The sequence below is a fragment of the Lithobates pipiens genome, unplaced genomic scaffold (genome assembly GCF_037356315.1).
Source record: "Lithobates pipiens isolate NorthernLeopardFrog02 unplaced genomic scaffold, aLitPip1_a1.2 Scaffold_25, whole genome shotgun sequence".
Lineage (NCBI taxonomy): Eukaryota > Metazoa > Chordata > Amphibia > Anura > Ranidae > Lithobates > Lithobates pipiens.
This window is the reverse complement of record NW_027507787.1, coordinates 148,811,802-148,833,490: the sequence shown is the minus strand read 5'-3', so window position 1 is coordinate 148,833,490 and position 21,689 is coordinate 148,811,802. Positions and strand designations below refer to the sequence as shown.

Genomic DNA, 21,689 nt, shown 5'->3' with positions numbered 1-21,689 from the left:
AACTTGTTGCAGATAATTGCCCACTATTGTCTTCCCTGCATAGACTTTTGATTCTCATCTTCTAACACTAGATGTGTTTTGTTTGTCATGTGAACATTTTGATGTAGATTACAGGTGGACCTTTTTACATCAGTTGGACTTTCTTATTTATTATATTGTCATGGTATATGTATCTGTGTTGATAGACACACGGGCTATTCAGTCATTGATTTTGCACACATGATGTATTGGCACTCATTAACTTTATTGGGTTTACTACCTTTTTTAACTACACTTTTATGTGTGCCCCCAGTGTGTTGGTATCACACACACATCCAACATTTGTTGTATACACTTGTCACTCAGCGCCGCACTTTTTTACCTATTCTCTGCACAATATTGTCACATTGTAGTGGCAGCAGCGACTGTACTTTTTTCTTTTCATGATAGTGCAGTCATTTTATATTTTATTGATACGCATTGCCCAGCTGTGTGTAAAGAATGTAATATGTTGTTTCCCCTCTAATCCATTGTTTGTTTTTTATATAATTGTTATAGATAAAGATGGCTGCTGCTGCTGCTGCCAGGAGTTCAGAAAGAGGGTAAGTGAACTGCAAGGCTGCGCTGTCTGTCATAGCCATGACATTTATCAAGTGAAAAAATTAAATAGTTTGCTTTCCACTTTGATATTCCAGCTGACTTAATTTTCAGCCATTGTAGAAGATTTCACAGAGACTTGTTTGCTTGGGGTTATCTTAGCATAAGATGCAGGATTTCATTGACGCTGAGATGGAAAAGCAATTTTCACACTAATGGCGTCAATGTAATATGTAGAACAAGCAGAGATGTGATGTTTGTTCTACTGTGCAGCACAAATCCAAATCTGTCTAGACTGTCTGTTATCATCGTCTTGTTCATCCTCCCATTATCATGCAGAATGCTCTGCTCTGACTTGTCCCTGAATTTCTGCTGGTTCTGCAGCTTCTGTGCTGTGTACACATCAGAGGGTGACGACTGTTCTGTCACAACAACTGCAAACTGCAGTGTGAAGTTTGATGGCAATTAAAGCTGAACTCCGGGGATAGCTTTTAAAGTGATTGTAAAGGTTGGGATTTTCTTTAAAAAAAAAAAAAAAAAAAAAAAACCTGTCATACTCACCTGCTCTGTGGAATGCTTTTGCATAGAGCAGCTCCAATCCCCCCCCCCCCCCCCAAGTGGCCCCTACGGCAAGCATCTTGCTATGGGGGCACTTGGGCAGACTCACTCCTGAGCCATGCTCCTGTGAATGGGCATTGTCCATTCACACACAGAGCGTGGCTTGGCCTCCCACTCTTTCCTCATTGGCTGTGATTAACATCAGCAGGAGCCAGTAGATACCACTGCTGTGTGAGCCAATGAGGAGAGACCCGGGGGAGCTGCTGCTCTCATGTACAGTGCCGAAACAAGAGGGGGCTCAGCTAATTATAGGGTGGGGGCAGGGAGCTGCACCCAGAAATGTTATACCTTAATGCATAGAATGGGTGAGAGACGCAACAGGTCACAGACTATTTTTGTGGGTTGCGGTGGGCACAGATTTAGTTACATGGCAAGTTTTGGGGAAAGTGCATACAAATTTGTTTGCATATCTTCAAAAACCTCTCTCTACCGTAGTCACAAAGTGACATATTCTTGTCTTCTTTAGATTTGTACTCTCCAGAATCCTAGAGTACAAACTAGTATTGATAAGCCACTACAGACATAATATCTGAATCATGTGTTCTCTGAACACACTGCAGTCTACAGTTGTGTATGGTTGTGATACAGTATTGTTTAAAACCAGATCCAGAGATTTGTATTTTTACATTTTTGAGGTTTTTGTAGACTACTTTCCTTTCCTTATTGTAAATCATGGGACACAGTGCAGTTTAGTAATCCTATGTGCGTCACAGGTGACTGGAGACTGGCAAGAAAAAGACAGCAAGTCCTCTTCCAGGCATAATCCCTTCCTTATAAAAACCTGGATACACCCTTTATAAGCCGTCCCCTTAGTGTATCATCACAGCGCTCAATCCCCTCTCCCTCCAGCTGCTACTTAAAAAGTAAATACGTAGATCAGAAGGTGAATATAGAAAAACAATAAATAATCAAAAAGATATCAAAACCAATCACCTTGTAGCGCTTAATTACTACTAAAACAGTTGTGCACATTAATTGCAAAACTAAATCACCCTCAAAAAATTATTATTATAAACCTTCACATGTGCATAATTAAAGATTCAATAGTAGTGAGATATACTGTGAACCAATGCAAATGTAAAGAATTGTGAACAAAGTCCCAAGCAAAGAAATATATATTAGTCCAAAATCAGTCCAAAGAGAAGAAACTCTTTTTTTAAGTGAAAAATAAAGTGTCCATAAATCAAAACGCCTTCACCACACCCTTGGTATTCGAGCCCCCATCGTTTGGAACACTCACCAGCTGTACTGCTCAGCACTCTCGTGTCGAGCCAAAAAAAACGTTTTTAAGAATGATGTTGATCAGTATCCAGCAATCACTTGCAGTGTAATTCCCATCAGATATTAATAGATTGTCATCTCAAACATACCTCGGGGAGACAAAAAGACTTTCCATAGTGTAATATTGTAAAACTCTTTTAATCTCAATAAAAACCAATCTTTATCACACTCACATGGGCCCAACTTGAAAAAAGGCACTTCAAACAAACACTTCACTTCTCAACAAAGACTTCCTTTCCTCAAAGGCATCGATTCAATCCCATGAGGAAGTCTAAGTGACGAAACATGTTCGGGGAGTGGCTATCTGGCAACTATCGTTTTACACACTAAGGAGCAAAGCTAAGGCGGAGGGAGGAGGACACACAAGAGAAAGGACTGGACGTGATTGTTTGGCGCTGTTTTCAATCAGATGTTCTGATGTCGGGTACCATACAGCAATCATTTATAGAGACAGTGCCTATACTATTAACCCTGCCAGTATCCAGTGTGCTCACCGATGCCTTTGAGGAAAGGAAGTCTTTGTTGAGAAGTGAAGTGTTTGTTTGAAGTGCCTTTTTTCAAGTTGGGCCCATGTGAGTGTGATAAAGATTGTTTTTTATTGAGATTAAAAAAGTTTTACAATATTACACTATGGAAAGTCTTTTTGTCTCCCCGAGGTATGTTTGAGATGACAATCTATTAATATCTGATGTTTGTTTGAAGTGCCTTTTTTTCAAGTTGGGCCCATGATAGTTTCAATTCCTTTTCATTATTTGATTTATGCGTTTGTGCAGGGTTTCACGTAGCGTGTGACTGTGTGTTGCATTACACCACAGGTCGTACTATTACCACCCCTTCCACCCACAGGCCCTTATAAGGTACTCCCTTTTGCCAAGAGGACTTTGCAACAGGATGATGAACACCTGGGTTTCAGTGTATCCTTCTGACATGTTTGTCCTATTTCTGGGTGCATGAGCCCTCTGAAAGGCACTACCCTCAATGGTGGAAGTTGAGTGCAGGGGAATTGCACTTTATTTTTACTTTCTGTATTACAAATATCCCTTGAATCGGAAATAAAGGAATAGGATGCGGAAAGATGTTGTAAAGTGGGTTGGACTCAGTTTCTTTTTGTTTGTCGAGGTTGTAACAGTGGAGACTATTGTGTAAGAGGCATCTTTTTCATTAGCGCTACTCTTCAAGGGAATGTCAAGGTCCAATCTGTTCTCACGTGTAGCTCAGATGTTGATGGGCGAGAAGTGTTGTAGCAACTTGTTAGAATTTTGGTTGCTACAACTTCCATGTTTTATTTTAAAATGATAAACAATTCTCTTGGTAGTTTAGTTGGCACCGCCAGTGATGAGCTTAGGCGTGTTCGGACACAAGTACAAACTCGCCTGAGCTATCCCACCAGGAAACTGTCAAAGCTGACAGCCAATCACAAGCGCAAGTGGCATCTCTGCCCCATAGGTGCACATATCCACGCCCCTTGCATATTCAGCCATTCATGCATACAACTCATGTATGAACACTCCTAGGCACCAACTTCTTCAGGACTCTGGAGCTCGGGTGGTAAGGATCCACTCATGTGCATGTTTTGGAGTCTTTTTTTTTTTTTTTTTTTTTTTTTTTCCTCTTTTGGTTGATGATCTTGCTGCTCTTAACCACCTCAATACTGGGCACTTAAACACCTTCCTGCCCAGACCAATTTTGAGCTTTCAGCGCTGTCGCAATTTGACAATTGCGCGGGCATGCTACACTGTACCCAAATTCCATTTTTATAATTTTTTCTCCACAAATAGTTTTCTTTTGGTGGTATTTGATCATCTGTTTTTTTTTTTTTTTTTTATGCTAAATAAAAAGACCGAAAATTTTGAAAAAATTTTTTTTGTTTCAAAACTTTGTAAAAAAGTCTGTTTTCTCCTTTACTGGTGTGCACTGATGGGGCTACACTGACGGGCACTGATGAGGCGACACTGATGAGGCGCCACTGATGGACACTGATAGTTGGCACAAATTGGCATGGATATTCGACATGGATGGGCACTGATGGGTGGCATGGATGGGCACTGATAGGTGGCATGGATGGGCATTGATAGGTGGCACGGATGCCAATCAGTGAAGCCCATTGTGGGCACTGACTGGCATCCCTGGTGGTCTAGGGTGGCATACCTGGTGCTGGGCATCCCTGGTGGTCTGGTGGCGTCCCTGGTGGTCCAGTGTGGGCATCCTGGGGGGGGGGGGGGCTGCGCTGATAATTGATCAGCACAGACCCCCCCCCCCGTCAGAGGAGCAGCTGATCGGCTCTCCTCTACTCACATCTGACAGACGCGAGTCAGGAAAAGCCGATCACCGGCTCTTCCTATTTACACTGTGATCAGCTGTGATTGGACACGGCTGATCACGTGGTAAAGAGTCTCTGTTAGAGACTCTTTACCGAGATCGTAGTTGCGGGTTGTCAGACTGATACCCCGCAACAACGATCGTCGCGATGCTTGCCCCCGGGGGCGCGCAGGGTCTCAAAGTCCTGAGGACGTCATATGACGCCCAGTCAGGATTTTGAAACCACTTTGCAGCCGTCATTTGCTTATAGGGCGGGCGGCAAGTGGTTAAGCAGCCAAAAGTTGGATCAGGTTAAGTATATTATCTATAATGAATTGACAGCAAGGATTCAAAGCACAATCCCACACACCACTGGCTCCCCATCAGTTGCCTCCAAGAGCCCTGGAAGCGGAGTCTTCTAAACCCGTAAAGCGTATTGGCCATTTCTCTTATATTCACCGACCAACACAGCTCCTCTCTGTAACAAAATGGGTTGTTTGCCCTATCACTGGAGATTACTAGACAAAGTTGTAATACAACACTTCAGAACTTTTAGTTCTGCCCAGGGGGTGGTCCCTAGGCCACAATCCCCACAGTCTGCCCTAGCAGCCTGTTTTATTATGCCTAGTGAAGGAGATACACCTAGGAACACTGCGGGCCCATAGGTCCATGTTTTTTTTTTTTTTTTTTTTTTCTTTATATGCAGAAGCTTGGATTTTTGCGCAAATGAATGATCCTGTGATCTTCTATCAATAGCCGGCTGGGTGACAGGCTGGTTCACTTATCTTTGTAGTCTCCCCAGTCCGGCCATAGAGCGTGTGCAGGTCGCAGCTACGGCTCGGCAGGCCACGACATACCTCAGCTCCAAAGGTGGTCGTGAGCTTTTATGCTCCGGGGCATACATATGATGTCTGCGTCACAGTATGCTGGGCCAGTAGACTTCCCTGTACTGATCAGGAGTTGGCTACAATGGAATGTCTCCCAGCTCTTCAGGACTGGTAAGTACATCTCTCCAATGGGTCCGACATCTCCATTTGGTTTTGGCACCGTGAAAAGGTTTGAATAAAACCCCCAACCCCTGCTCTTCCATGGGGACCACCGTGATCACTTTTTGAGACAAGACTGTCCAATGCTTGAAAGAGAGACTTTTTTTCTCTGGATCCTTGGGAACAAAAAGGGTACTTTTTTCCACTAGAAATGTTTTTGGATGTATTTATCCAAATTCATCCCCAAAAAGCCATTCAGCGGCAAGGAAAACTAGCCAGAAATTTTTTGCATGGTATTTCGACTGACCAATTTTCCAACCGTAGTATTCTACGCATATACACCAGCCCAAGCATAAGGCTTGAAGAATAGAATCTCTCATAGCGTCTATTGCAAAACCTAAAGCCCCTGGTAGCTCGGCTAAATCCCGGGATAACCTTGAGCACCTATTTAAACTAGTCTTTCAAGGATTGGCATACACCAACTGCTGCCACCGCAGGTTGAGTCGCTGAACCTGCCAAAGAAAATGTGTTTTTTTTAACAGGAATTCCAGTTTCTTATCAGTTGGATCCCTAAGCATTTGATCATTGTCTACCGGACAAGTCAAACTTTTATTCAGAGAATATGTCAATTGATGGTATCCCCCACTTTTTTGTGAATTATTCCTCCATGGGATAAAGAACTGAGAACTTCTTAGGAGGAAAAAAAAATTCTTATCTGGGTGATCCCACTCAGAATACATAAGCTGTTCCAAAAAAGGAATGGACATGAAAGGCATGCACAGCTTGAGGAGGTTTTAGTGAACACAAACAGGAAGTTGGTTTACCAACCAACTTGGTTAAGGGTAGCATAAATGTGGAGTGGACCATTTCAGTAAGAGATTGTACCTTCAATCTTTCATATTGTGAAGCTGAAGGAGGTCCTTCCGCAATTGACACTTCAGAAGAAGAGTCATCAGTCTCTTCATGGTCCCCTGAGGGGTTTTCATCTTCTCCCGCCCCCAGTTCTTCTGAGGGTCCTGGGTAGTGGAAAGGGACCTGTCGCTTTTTCTCCCACTCTGGGAAGATACGATTAAAGCCTCTAACCTTTTCTTCCAATCCCACCAAAGCTGAAGATAAAACCTAATATAAACGGGGGCTGCAGTTTTCGAAACAGTTGCAACATTTGACGGCCCTGATGTCTCACCCTGACCAGCCACCCCATGTCTCTCAGGGGAGGATGACATTATAGAGATGACACTAGGGTCCTTAGAGCCTGAGGGAGACATATTTGGGCCCTTTTTTGGGGTGTTTCCACCTCCACTTCTGACCATAGTTCGATGCACAAATAGAGGTACTGCCAGAAGAAAATGCACCCACTGCTTAAGCAAATAGTCCAGCAACTGTTGCTGCTATTAACGCTCAGCCTGATGCTCAGTAAATGTGCCTAGGGAATGCCTGTGTCACCACTTACATGCCCTCTTCTGCTCTTGTGTCCCTCTGTCAGTCTTCAGTCTGCAAATGGAGCTTTTATCATGTAGTTCCATGCTGGATGTTGCCGCATGCCAACGCTGTGTGATGATGAACCACCGTCCGAGGCAGTGAAAGTGGAGCGGCATCCGCCATCTTGGCTTCCCCTGCCTATTCCGGGAGAGGGGAGAGCTTCTGCCTAGGTGGGGGTTGTTTTTAGAAATAAAATTCCCCCTCCAACATCTTACCGAGGCTTGGGACTGCTTAGCCGGAGGAAGCCTGCAGCATCTGAAGATGCAGAGCGAGGTATGAAAGCAAGAACAGGTACGTGCTCCATCCAGCCCCCAGTGATGACTTTAGGCATGACAACATTTACTTTTAAAGGAGAAAATCCATAAGAAAATGTAAAATTCCTTAGGAATCTCCACTTGCCTTATCCCACTGCAGGGATTCTGTGGTAAAACCAAACAGACCCAATCTTCACCCCTCACGGCAGGCTCCGTTAAAAAACTTTCAACTTTTTATAGAGGGATCCACACTTTTGGACCCGTATAGGACCCTGCCAGGAAGCTTTAGGGCTTAAAAAAACAAAGCACTGGATCCCAAGGTCCAGCTCTCAAACAAGAGAAGCATTACGGGCTAAAGCTCGTTTCTTCCGCCACGAGGCCTGGGTACCATTCAATTCGGACTGAAATTACACTTTGAATGGATCCGGCTGCATAGCTAGCCCCAGCAAAGGATTATTCCAGTGGCGCTCAGCATAGCACATCTTTACTGGTGATCAGCCCCTCAGACACTGGTGAAAAAAGTGAGGTACTCCCAGTAATGGGAGGGCTTATATAGGGAGTGAACTTCCTGTCTTAGGGTGTGCCAGTGTCCATCACCTAAAGGTGGCCTTTATAACCCACATAGTAACTACTATGGTTCTGTGTCCCGTGATGTACAATAAAGAAAAGGGGGTCCTGTGTGAGTTTGGTCCAAATGCAATGCAAATTCAGACATACTATCTATATGGCTGAAATTGCATTGCACATCACATGTTAATTTCAGTGCTGTGCGAATCGCCTCCGGACCCTCTGCTGTCAGTTGTCTGTGTTTTCCTCACTTAGGTGAGGTGATGGACACCCAGAAAACATAAACAGTGATCCAGAATACCGCGGGAGGAGAAGGGGCTGAACATCTGGCTCAGTTTGTAGCGGTGATCTGAGCTGGAAGTGGCAGCAGTTACCTGTCAAAACCAGGTACCCCCCCCCCCCCCCTTCAACTTGCCCCTTTGGGTGGGTCCACCCAGAACTTTTCCATAACCGCTACATTTTATTCATATATCATGAAGTTACATTGGTAAAAATGCAATTCAGTTGTTTTATGTTTGTGCTTTTTTTTTTTTTTTCTTTCTTTACATTAGAAGTGGACACTGCTGATATTAGTTTGCGCTATATGCCTGTCTATTTAATTTTGCCAGCTGTGTCTTCTCTCTTGGACTCTGGTAACACCACCTTCACAGTTCCCAGCTTCTCCCTAATCTGGCGTCCAAGCCCAGGCTATTATGCGTCAGTTGACATAAAAGTTCATGGCATCATGACTGGAAAGCAGTAAAGCAATCCTGCTTCTGTGACCCAGATGAAAGTTGAACTTTTTTTTTTGATTAACTGGAATTCTCTTAGTTTAAAGCTCCAAGGGGGCTAGATTTGTAATCTGATTTTTCTTTAAGGACGTTATGTAAAACAGGTCACCTCCTAGCTTCCATCTTGTAATTGGACAGTAGCTGTAGGCTGATGATTTATAAGCCAGCTCCTATATAATCACCTCCCCTGCTCAGCATGCCTTGGTTTAGTGAGGAACGTTTCTAAAGGGCCTGCTAAAGTTGCAAAGGGGTAGGACCTATATACTTAATGGAATAAAATGTTACGAGTACAAAAATCCAATTTTCTCCATCTTCCATTAAGGCAGAGGAATTTGGAACATTTAGGACATCCAAAAGCAGTAATACTTTAAGGGATGGGTAATAGCCACTGACAAGTCCAAGTTTATGGAAGTATCAGCAGGATCCCTTTCTACCCTAGCAAAAAATTAGGGCATTTGTTTCAGCAGAGCTGAATAAAAGGTGTCCAACCTCCTATGAGGCATGCTGTGTAGAGGAAGAGCTATACGGAGACTAGTTTACAACTTTTCTGTTTTGCTAGTGTTCCTCAATGGACAGTAGAGAAAATGCATAACTGCATTGTGTTTTTTTTTTTTTGTTGTATTGAATTTTTCATGTATTTGGCATTTATTATATGGAGTAGAATAGAAGTATTGAGTCCATGATGGTGTAGGAACTCCATTGAAGAGATGTTGCATCTAAAGTCCTCAAGAGATGCCAAAAAGCTGGAAGATGACATCATCACTCACCACACATATGAGAAAATAAGGTGTTGGACTAAGCCTTTAAACTCTTACTGCTATCTGTCATTATACTCTGGATTAGAGGCCAGCAAAGAATAAATGAGAAGCTGCTTATCCAGAAACATTTTGTGTTGGAATGTGAACTGTGTGCCTTGTAGTTCTATCATCCTGTAGATAAAAGTTTATTCAGAGGTTTGGGTGCCCTGGTTAAATTACTTGTTCTGTTGACCATGAATACAAAAGTTAACACAACCTTTTCAGGAAACATAAAATATAACCAAAAATTTAATTTGAACACCCTGCAGTTATGCAGGAAATCAGAGCAATGTGTAGAACCAGCAATATTGGTGGGATTTCAGTGCAGAGTTGTCAGCTGTTTTTTTTTTTTTTTCTCTAAACATACACTTTACCTATTAACTTAGAAAATCAACAAAAATGGTAATATGACCAGGGCTGTCCAGTATCTTGTTTTCATCTATCATTAAAAAATGTCTTTATATAATAAACCTCCAGTTGGAAAAGGGCTGTTGTTTTATACAATCTGTAGGTTTCCTTTTCATTAAAATGTTCTATGTATCACTTGTTTATATTTTTGTATTTTTGCTTCATGGCGTTTGGTTAGTTGCGTAGATGCTGCCTATGTCAGCCAGAGATACGCTTTGATTTACTTACCTGAGCATGCATGGGTGGGTAAATGAAGCTAAGAGCAGCTCAGTAAGCATCTCAGATGCAATGATTAGATTCTAAAGCTCAGGTCTCTCTTGAATGCAGCTTGGGTATTCTTACAGCAGCAGAAGTGAATAGAGAGCAGTTGTTAGCATTATAGTACTGTTGGCTGAGGGTGGAGGAAGCAGTAGAGTAAGCTATCTTTTAGGAGAAACCAGTCATTTCCCCTCTCTGTTGCTGTGCCTTGGCAGCACAAGTCATAAGACCCACCAGTATATTTTGAGAGTTGTTGAAAAGGCTCAATTTTTTTTTGCATTCTGTGCATGAAGGTAAAAATCCTTTTGTATACTTGAGCCCCATCTCGATTCAGCAACATGCACAAGAGCAGTGGCTCTCTTGGCTCTCTTCCTTAGTGGCTGAGACATCAGCAGGAGCCATTGGGGCAGGTCCAAGCTGTGCTCTGTGTGAATGGACACACTAATCAGAGGCTCAGGAGTGAGCAAGTTGCTTGCTATGGGAGCAAGAGGGAGGGACTAGAAGCACTGGTGGGGGATCTGAGAAGAGGAGGAACTGTTGCACAGAGCAGGTAAGTATGGCATGTTTTAAAAAATCTGCCATTAATTTCACTTTAACCTTTCATAGTTTCATAGTTAGTAAGGTTGAATAAAGACACCAGTCCATCCAGTTCAACCAGTTCAACCTGAGTGAGTGTCTACAATTGCCCCTGTACATTGCACACTCACATTGGTCCCTACCCTCAAAGAGCCTACAATCCAAGGTCCCCATTCATATACTAGGGCCAATTTTGGACAGAAGCCAATAAACCTACCTGCATGTCTTTGGATAACCTGAGTTACTACTGAGAGGGAGGTGCAGAGCTGTGTAATCACTGCTAGAAGGTGGTAGCAGGGGAAACGGCTGCTGAGCACTGCTGTGAGTGGTGGCAGTGTAAGCTGAGCAGCTGGATTCCTGCTGGAAGGGGAAAGCAAGGAAAGCTCAACTGCAGAGCTGCTGTTTGGGTTGTGAGTTGAGAAAAAGGAATTGCTGCTTGGAGGGAAAGAGCAGGAAAAGCTGTGATGTGAGTCAGTTTTGACATTTCTCTGCTCTGCTGCTGCATTGCATAGAGCCACATAGAACTCTATTCTAATGTGTTCCTGCTGCCCACCTGTTCCAACTTGGTAACACCTGAGCTGCCCCTACACCTGTTACCAGCAGTTGGGTTCTGTGACTACCTGGAGCCTTGCCCCTTATCCTGTGCTACGTTAATTCACTGTCACGCAGTTACAACTTGCTTCATTCTAGACACCGAGGACAAAATCCCACTGTTTGGGATGTCACCAGATCACATTCCACTAACAATTCTGGTGCCTCTTGCAGCATGTCTACTGGTGTTTGCATCTTGGAAACCTCTTGCTAGTCTGTGCCATCTTCAAAGTCTTCCTTAGCTCCATCAGACATGGCTGGTTCCTCTTCCCTGTCTAAAGAGGTTTTTACTTAAGTCTTGCATGGCTTTATAGGCCAAATAGCACAGATGTTTGCTGACTGAATCCAGAGGCCACAAGTGTGCTTCAGGGCCTTCTCTCGGATATTCAGTATCAGATCTGCCTGTGGCCCCTAAATCGTCAGCCATGGAGACTGTATGATTCTCCAACACAGTACATACCATTGTAAAGCTGAAGAATTAGCCTATTACTTCTAATAGTGCAGTTTCTAGAATGGGGTCCTTTCAATTTCCCAATACCGCCAAAGCATTTCTGGTACAGTTGTTTTTTAAAGTTTTTCTTTTTGGAAGCTGAAATCATAACTTGTTAATTTTATCAGGAGTTTGGTAAAAGGTAGGCTACCTCCTTTGTGGATCCGGAATTATGCTGTCAAAAAAACACCATTCTAGTGGAGTATCAAGCCCTCAGACAAATCCTCTTCCACATGAAGATCTTGCACTTTCCAAAGTTGGGGGAAAGTCTGTTATTCTTTATGGACACCGAAAAGCCTACAGCTTAGATGCTTGGGTGTTAGGGGTACAACGGATCAAAAAATTTCTGTTCTTACACATGCAAATAATACTGGGTAAAGTGTTAGGCTTTGGAACCTGCATCTAAGGATCATCTAATCTGCATTGCCTTCGGCTTCTCATGTATATATGTATGTGTGTGTTATGGTGGAAATTAAGTATTTTGTCAATATCAAAAGTTCATCTCAATACTTTGTTATATATCCTTTGGCAATGACGGAGGTCAAACATTTTCTGTAAGACTTCACAAGGTTGTCACACACTGTTTCTGGTATGTTGGCCCATTCCTCCATGCAGAACTCCTCTATAGCAGTGATGTTTTGGGGATGTAGCTGGGCAAGGCAGACTTTCAACTCCAAAGGTTTTCTATGCAGTTGAGATTTGGAGACTGGCCAGGCTACTCCAGGACTTTGAAATGCTTCTTACGAAGCCACTCCTTCATTGCCCGGGCGGTGTGTTTGGGATCATTGTCATGCTAAAGACCCAGACACATTTCATCTTCAATGCCCTTGCTGATGGGAGGCGGTTTGCACTCATAATCTCATGATACATGGCCCCATTCTTTCTGTACACGGACCGGTCATCCTGCTTCCTTTGCAGAGGAACAGCCCCAAAGCATGATGTTGCCACCCCCATGCTTCACAGTAGGCATGGTGTTCTTTGGTTGCAACTCAGCATTCTCTCTCCTCCAAACACGACAAGTTGTGTTTCTGCCAAACAGTTCTACTCTGGTTTTATCTCACCATATGACATTCTCTTAATCCTCTTCTGGATCATCCAAATGCTCTCTAGCAAACCTCAGACGGGCCTGGACATGTACTGGCTTAAGTAGGGGGGACACGTCTGGCACTGCAGGATCTGAATTCCTGGCGGCGTAGTGTGTTACTGATAGCCTTTGTTACGTTGGTCCCAGCTCTGCAGGTCATTCACTAGGTCTTCCCGTGTGGTTCTGGGATTTTGGCTCACCGTTCTTGTGATCATTTTGACCCAACGGGGTGAGATCTTGCGTGGAGCCCCAGATCGAGGGAGATTATCAGTGGTCTTTTATGTCTTCCATTTTCGAATTATTGCTCCCACAGTTTATTTCTTCACACCAAGCTGCTTGCTATTGCAGATTCAGTCTTCCCAGCCTGGTGCAGGTCTACAATTTTGTTTCTGGTGTCCTTCGGCAGGTCTTTGGTCTTCACCTTAGTGAAGTTTGGAGTGTGACTGTTTGAGCTTGTGGACAGGTGTCTTTTATCCTGATAACAAGTCAAACAGGTGCCATTAATACAGGTAATGAGTGGTGGACAGAGTAATCTCTTAAAGAAGATACGGGTCTGTGAGCCAGAAATCGTGTTTGTAGGCTACCAAATACCTATTTCTCTTATATTCACCGCCTGACACAGCTCCTCTCTTTAGACCATTAGGTTGTTATGCCACCTTTAGGAGAGGGCTAGGCATAACATGTTAACATGTAATAAACTCAGAACTTCTAGTTCCGCCAAAGGGGTGGTCCCTTGGGTAACAACTCCTCAGCCTGCCAAGCAGCCTCAGTTTTATTTTGCCTAGTGAAGAAGGACCTAGGAACCCTGACGGGCCCATTGGTCCATGTTTTTTCTGCAGAAGCTTTGCTTTTTGCGCAAGTTTAAAGATTCTGTGATCTGCTATTAACAGCTGGCTGGGTGACAGGCTGGATAACCTTTTATCCTTGTAGTCTCCTCAGCCTGGCCAGCGAGCGTGGGCAGGCCAGAGCTCCGCGCTGGGTTGGCCACGACAGGCCTCAGCTCCAGAGGTGGTCGGTGAGCGTTAATGCTCCGGGGCACACATATGACTGGGCTACTGATGTCTGTGTCACAATGTGTCGGGCCAGCAGCCACTCCATACTGATCGGAGTGGGTCTATTCTGGAATGTCTCCCTGCTCTTCAGGACTGGTAATTACAGCTCTCCCTGCTTCGGTGGGGCTCAGCAGCTGGGCATTCCCTGGGAAGTAAATTCAGGGGGGTCCCTCACCTCCCTGTCCCTATCTTCCCTCCCCCCCCTTCCTGTGGAGGATGCTGCATGAGGCTGCTGAGCGGTGTGTGTCATATGCAGGGGCTGTCACCTGGGGGAGCTGCACTGGCTGGCTGTGCCCTGGATGTGTTTGGATCTCTCCCTGGGGGTGTCTGGAGGCTGTACCTGTCGATCGCTGCAACTCTGTTCACTGCCATTTCACTGTCCCTCGTGGTATACAGTGTTCAGTGGCCATCTTTGGTGGGGCAGCATGCTTTCCTGTAGCTCGGCTGCCATTTTCCCTGTGTTTGTCCTTTATACTGGACGCTCGGCTGACATTTTCTTGGAGCCTGAACACGTTTGGATCAGTTTCAGCGCCATTTGCAGCAGCTCTGGACTGCTCAGCGTGATCTCCTATGCACCTGGGAGCTGACCATGGACCCAGGCACTACAAGCTGGACAGTGCAGAACCAGTCAGGGTGGTGAGTCCTGCAGGCTAGAGCCTCTCAGCCAGCAGCAGTTAGGAGGGTGGGTCCATCACTGTCCTAAGTCCCAATCAGGTGGCAGACAGGGTAGGGTCAGCATGGCTTCAGAAACTGGTGTTTCTTCCCCCGAAATCCAGGCAATTGCAACCGGTTCACCTGCAGACTGCAGTGCCTCTGGACGATTTGTCGGTGGTCCTCAATTCGTTCGTTGCCAAGATGGAGGCGGTGGTAAAAAGCGCAGCCCTGGTTACCCTCCCTCTGTTATCCAGGGCTTCAGTGTCAGCAGTGGTGCTGAATCGCCTGATTTGGTTGAAATGCTGGTCTGCTGACCAGGCTTCCAAAAAAGCCCAGACGGATCTTCCCTCCTTTGGCGACCGGCTCTTTGGAGCCTCTTTGTGTGACATTATTAAAAATGCCACAGGTGGTAAGAGTACACTACTCTTACAGGCCAAGAAGGTTAAGGAGCCACGTCGTAGGCAAGGGCCCTCTTTCTCCGCTCACAAACGGCCTTTTTGACCAAGCGTCCCCAGCCCAACAGGACGACCTCTGAAGGACCAAAGCGTCCCTGGAACCACAAGCCTGCGAGCAAAAGTGCTACCGCATGAAGGTTTGCCACCGCCCGCAATACGGTGGGGGGTCGCCTTCGGGAGTTTGCAGCCCGGTGGGCCTCTCGACTGTCTGACCAATGGGTCTGCGATCTGATTTCCTCAGGCTACAAGATAGTTTCTCTCTTGGCCGCAAGACGGATTCTTCCCCTCCGGCATACCCGTACCCCCGGCTCGCTGGGAGGCTCTTTTGGGGGCGGTAAGGGACCTGCTGAGTCATGGAGTGATAGTACCTGTTGTAGAATTGGAACGTTTCCAGGGGTTCTACTCAAATCTGTTTGTAGTCTCCAAAAAGGGGTATGTTTTAATCTTGGACCTGAAAGCCCTCAATTACTCTGTGAAAGTAGAGGTTCAGAATGGAATCGGTTTGCTCAGTAGTCGCTGCACTCCAAGGAGACTCCCTGGCATCCTTGGACATCCAGGATGCGTACCTGCACATACCCATATGTCTCCGGCATTTGAAGTTTCTGTGATTTGCAGTCGGGGAAGCCCACTACCAGTTTATGGCTCTCCCTTTTTGGTTTGGCATCAGCCCCCCGAGTCTTTACCAAGGTATTGGCTCCTGTTTTGGCGTTGCTGCGGCAATGCTGAATCATGATCATGGGATACCTAGACAATCTCCAAAGAGCATCTTCCGCCTCAGAGATAGAGGCGGATGTGGCGATCACCATGCAGACCCTGCAAGATTTTGGGTGGCTGTTGAACCTAAAAAAGTCGGTGATCGTACCGACTCAGCGTACCTAGGCTTACTGCTGGTCTCCATGGAAGCAAGAGTGTTTCTCCCTTCAGACAAGCTGCAGACTCAGAGCCGCGTTAAAACTGTTGATGAACCCCAGGTGGTTGTCGCTACCCTTCTGCGTGCGAGTCCTGGGACTCATGGTGGCCTCCTTCGAGGCAGTATTGTATGCCCAGTTTCACACCAGAGTCCTGCAGAAGATGATTTTGACAAAATGGGACAAATCCCCGTTGTACCTGGATCGGCAGATTTAGATGAGCCAGTTAGTCAGGGATTCCCTGATCTGGTGGCTGAGGTCCCCAGCACTTCGTTCCAGGAAGTCGCTCCTACCTTTTGAAGTGGACAGTGATCACAACGGACGCCAGCCTTACCGGCAGGGGTGGAGTGATGTGAGTTCAGTCGATCCAATGCCTCTGGTCGTTGGACGAATCCAAGTTGGCGATCAATCTGCTCGAACTGAGAGCGTTCAGACTATGCCTCTCCACATGGTCGATGAGACTTTGAGGGCGTCCGATCAGGATCAAGTCAGACAACGCGACGGTGGTGGCATACGTCAATCACCAAGGAGGAACAAGAAGCTCAGCCGCCGCACGGGAGGTCGCTCACATCCTTCAGTGGGCAGAGCGACATGTACCGGCCATGTCGGCAATTTACATGCCGGGAATGAAGAACTGGCAAGTGAACGAGAAGTCTCCAGATGATGGACCCAGGAGAAATGGGTGTTGCATCCGGAGATGTTCAGGCTACTGTGCCTGCGATGGGGCACACCAGACGTGGATATTCTAGCTTTCCGTCTCAATCGAATGGTCCCGAGATTCGTTGGGAAGATGCGTCAGACGCTCTGGTGGCTCCGTGGGATCAGTACCAGTTGATCTATGCCTTTCCTCCGCTAAATCTGTTACCACATCTGCTCCGCAGAGTGGAGGCCCGAGGGGATCCTAGTAATACTGATTTCCCCAGATTGGCCGCAGTGTCCCTGGTACACAGACCTTGTACGCCTGGTGGCAGACGCCCCCTGGCGACTGCCATTGCGAGAATACCTTCTGTCTCATGGTCCGATTTTCCATCCTGCTTTACCATCGCTGGTTTTAACGGCAAGGCTATATAGAGCTAGGCGTTGAGGAACTGGGGTCTTTCGGACTTGGGATCCCAACAATGCTGAGAGCATGGAAATCTTCCCGGAAGATATATCATCGTACCTGGAAGGCCTACATCTCCATGTGTGTGGAGAAAGGATGGCGTCCGCGCTCCTTTTCTATATCCAGGATATTGCTGTTTCTACAGCAAGGGGTAGACCAGAAATTGTCTTTAAGCAGCATTAAAGGACAAATATCAGCTTTGGCTGTCTTTTTTTTTTTTTTTTCATCCACCCCTGCATCTCTCTAGTGAGCAGTTTTGTTCAAGGGTCCCGCCATGTAGTTCCTCCGGTGCGTCCACTGTTGCCCACGTGGTATCTGAACCTGGTGTTATTGGCACTTAAGAAACCGCCATTTGAAAATCAGAGAGATTCCCCTGTTGACTCTTTCCCAGAAAGTGGTCTTTCTCGTGGCCATCACATCGGCCAGGAGGGTTTCGGAACTGGCGGCCTTGTCTTGCAAGTCGCCCTATCTGGTTATCCACAAGGATAAGGTGGTGTTGCGTCCGCAACCTTCTTTTTTACCAAAGGTAGTTTCGGCATTCCACATCAATGAAGACATTGTGTTACCATCACTGTCCTAAGCCGACACATCCTAAAGCGATGGCCCTCCATTCCCTGGACGTGGTCTGGGCTCTGAGGATGTATTTGTCTGCTACAGCTCCCTTTCGCAAGTCAGACTCCTTGTTTGTTTCAGTGGCTGGTCTAAAAAAAAGGCATGGTGGTCTCGTTGGCCACCATTTCCAGGTGGATTAGACAGTTTGTAGTATAGGCCTACGCCTTGAAGGGGGTCACGGCCCACTTCCCAAGGGCAATCGGAACGTCTTGGGCCTTCCGACATCAAGCATCTGTCGCCCAAGTGTGTAAGCGATGACTTGATCGTCTGTTCGCACTTTAAAAAAAAATCTACAAGGTAGATGTCAGTGCATCGGCTGATGCCTGTTTTGTTTTTTTTGTGGCTAAAGTTTATACTAGTTCCCACTTGCCATGGTGGATGAAGTTTTATGCTGTTTTCCCCACCCCTCATTTTGGCACTGGTTGGGGACGTCCCAATGGTCTAAAGAGAGGAGCTGTGTCAGTTAGTACATATAAGAGAATAGGATTTTTTGTACTCACCGTAAAATTATTTTCTCTGTAATTCACCGACTGACACAGCACCCGCCCCTCCTATTTTTCTTTACATTATACTGCTTGTTGACGTACTGAGGCTGCTTGGCAGGCTGAGGGGTTGTTGCCTAAGGGACAGCCCCTTGTGCGGAATTAGAAGTTCTGAGTTTAATACGTGTTAACATGTTATGCCTAGTCTACTCCTAAAGGTGGCGTAACAACCCAATGGTCTAAAGAGAGGAGCTGTGTCAGTCTGTGAATTACAGAGAAAAGGATTTTACTGTGAGTACAAAAAAATCCTATTTTTCCACCATAATTTGCAAAGTAATTCTTGAAAAAAATCAGACAATGTGATTGTCTGGATTTGTTTCCACATTTTGTCTCTCATAGTTGAGGTATACCTATGATAATTACAGGCCTCACTCATCTTTTTAAGTGGGACAACTTGCACAATTAGTGGCTGACTAAATACTTTTTTTGCCCCACTGTGTGTGTATGTGTGTGTATGTATATATGTATGTGTGTGTATATGTATGTGTATGTGTGTGTATATATATATATATATATATATATAATATATATATTCCAAAATTGTCAGTTTTTTTTTTTTTTATGAAGGGGGGGGGGGGGGATTTTCCAGGGCTGAAGTGGTTAATCTGTCAGATGTAAATTAAAAAGATAAGTCCACAAGGTAGCAAGCACCTCACTGGATTTATCTCATTGTATGCTTGTGTATTTATCAAAGTGGCTGAATTCATGGAGTTCAACTTTTAAAGTGCAAAGTGACTATGTAAACTACACATGATATCCACTTAGTGTTTCATTCAAATCTCCAATAATAATAGATTCAATTCCAAAATACTTATATAAAGTGCACCTGTGGTTACCAGTGCCAAGTTCATCCACAACTTATTTGTGCAAGTAATATATAATAAATTGTCCTCCATAAAGAGCAATATCCACAATACAAAGTCAGGAACTATGCAGTCCAGTTCACTTCCTCGTAGATTTGCTCTGCGATACCTTCACCCTAAGGGAACACAGGCCAACCCTTTAAGGGGGCGATTCACCGGATGTTAATGACCCCTTAATTTAATAAGCAAGTCTTACCATGGCGGTGATTGCAAACCTTGGCACCTCAGATGTTTTGGAACTACATTACCCATGATGTTCATGCACTATGCAGTGCAGTTGAGCATCGTGGGAAATGTAGTTCCAAAACATCTGAGGTGCCAAGGTTCACCATCACTGCTATAGGGAAATATCCACATATGAGAACCTCTGTCCACGCCTTCCTCTCGTAATATTTACTCCAACAGTGTATACACATAAATATTGCATAACATAAAAGGGAGACCATCATAGTGCTAAACTGCATTTATTATGACGAGATTTAAATCTAGTTAAAAAAACTCAATAGATGAGTGCCCAGCACTAAATGATAAAACAATCATGGGGGTGGGGTGTGCATCCGCAGAGCCGAGCAAGCAGGAAATGCATGACAAATGTTCCGTGTCTCCGTAGACCACACAGCAGCGAGCCCTGACCTGCTTCTAAGCCTGTGCCACCTCCACATACTCACGAGAACATATGTTGCTGACCGCTCTAAGCAGAAATTGTAGCCCAAAACGATCAGACGTGCCTTACTCAGGGCCTCCTCCAAGACGGTGATGGCTTCAACCTCCTGGCCAGACACACCGCACACACCTTAATAAACTCGGCCAGTGACAGCTACTGATGGTGTGTCAGACACAGAATTTGGGGTAACCACCTTAGCCCTCCAATTTGACAGTCCACAGCCTGACTTGATTTTCCAATTTGAGATGATGCTGACAAAAGACTTGAAACACACCTCTGACACCATCACAGAGAAATTGACTTGTGAAATCACAGATCTAGGCCGGCGCACCTCAGAGCTGGAACATAGGGCTGATGAAATTGAAATCCTTACTAGCAACCACTCTGATCTGGAAGCATTGTGTGAAGACAATCTCACTGCAGTCCCGTCTCGAGGACTTTGAGTTTCCAATATACGCATACTTCGCTTTTGCACACTCACATCGGTCCCAACCCTCATGGAGCCCACAATCCAAGGTCCCCAACTGACAATCGCATACTAGGGTCAATTTTATACAGAAGCCAATTAATCTACCAGCATGTCTTTGAAGCGTGTGAGGAATCCGGAGTACCCGGAGGAAACCCACCATGCACAGGGATAACATGCAAACTCTAGGCAGGTAGTGGTTTGGATTTGAACCAGCAACCCTTTTTACTACTAGGTGAGAGTGCTACCTGCTACACCACTGTGCCGCCCATACATGGTATACCAGAGACTGCATGATCTACAGTCCAGCATTACGGCGCTATTTCAAGATCTGGTTCAATCTATACCCATTCAGTGCCTTAAAATAGATAGTATCCACAGGACCCTTGCACCCACATCTAGACGATGGTCCACCCCACGACATTGTGAAATTGAAGCATTTTTGTACCACAGAGCAATTGCTGACCGCATCGCATAACAAGGAATCCACTAGTATTTCAAAGTCATCACTATCAGATCTTTCATGACCTCTCTCCTGTGACCCTGGCAAAACTGAAAGCCTTAAAACCCCACCTGAAGATTTTACAACGGCACCGCATTCGCTATCGTTGGGGTTTTCCCTTCTCATTATGCTTTTTTAATACAAGGGCACCTCCTATATCTGCAAATCAGCTGAAGGCCTTCAAGATGTGCTCCAAGACCTCCACTTGGCACCTCCTGTTTCTGAGGGCTCCCAGCAATGCTCTGCATCCTGGCCCCCTCGAGTACCTACAAACTAGGGTGTTTTAATTCGCCAGTCCAGTCCAATTTTTTGGACTTACTACTTCTCCTTAGGGATGTAAGACCCATCCGGTTTTCATGCTCGCTTACCTAGTGAAATCCTACTGAGACTTCCATACGACCAGTACATTTACCAAATCCTTCAATGTGTATACATAGTGTCTCGATCACGAAGTATGTTTATACAAATTTTTCCCCCACACCCTTGTCATCTTCCCTCTCCGCTATTCCTTCCTCCCACCCAACTTACACCCTCTTCTCAACAACCCCCCCCCCCCCCCCCCAATTATTTTACTTGAGCCCAAGTAACCTTTCCTGTCTGGTTTAGAGCCTTATGCCACTGCCTTAGGCCTCAAGGCCTATTCCTATTATACTTGTTTATTGCTTATGCCATTGTTTGCCATTATATTTATAGTTATGCTCCTTTTATTGCCTTTGTGAGAATACTGGCTGCTTGCACCCTTCCCGGGTCCTTAAGTTTACTTATTTTTTATATCTGTCAACTGTTGGAAGTGTTTACTAGTTTCTTCGCTCTCCACTGCAAATCTGGCTAATGCC

At 45.2% G+C, this 21,689-nt stretch overlaps 1 protein-coding gene across 1 annotated transcript in view; it reads left to right on the top strand.

Annotated features, from left to right (window-relative positions):
* The window catches only part of TDRD1 (tudor domain containing 1), a 299,412-nt gene extending 279,084 nt beyond the window's left edge, over positions 1-20,328 (top strand). Inside the window, exons 22-23 of the mRNA XM_077453765.1 lie at positions 538-581; positions 20,131-20,328. Coding sequence (XP_077309891.1) covers positions 538-581; positions 20,131-20,328 — 242 coding nt within the window. The remainder of the gene's footprint in view (positions 1-537; positions 582-20,130) is intronic.
* Positions 20,329-21,689: the final 1,361 nt, after the last annotated feature.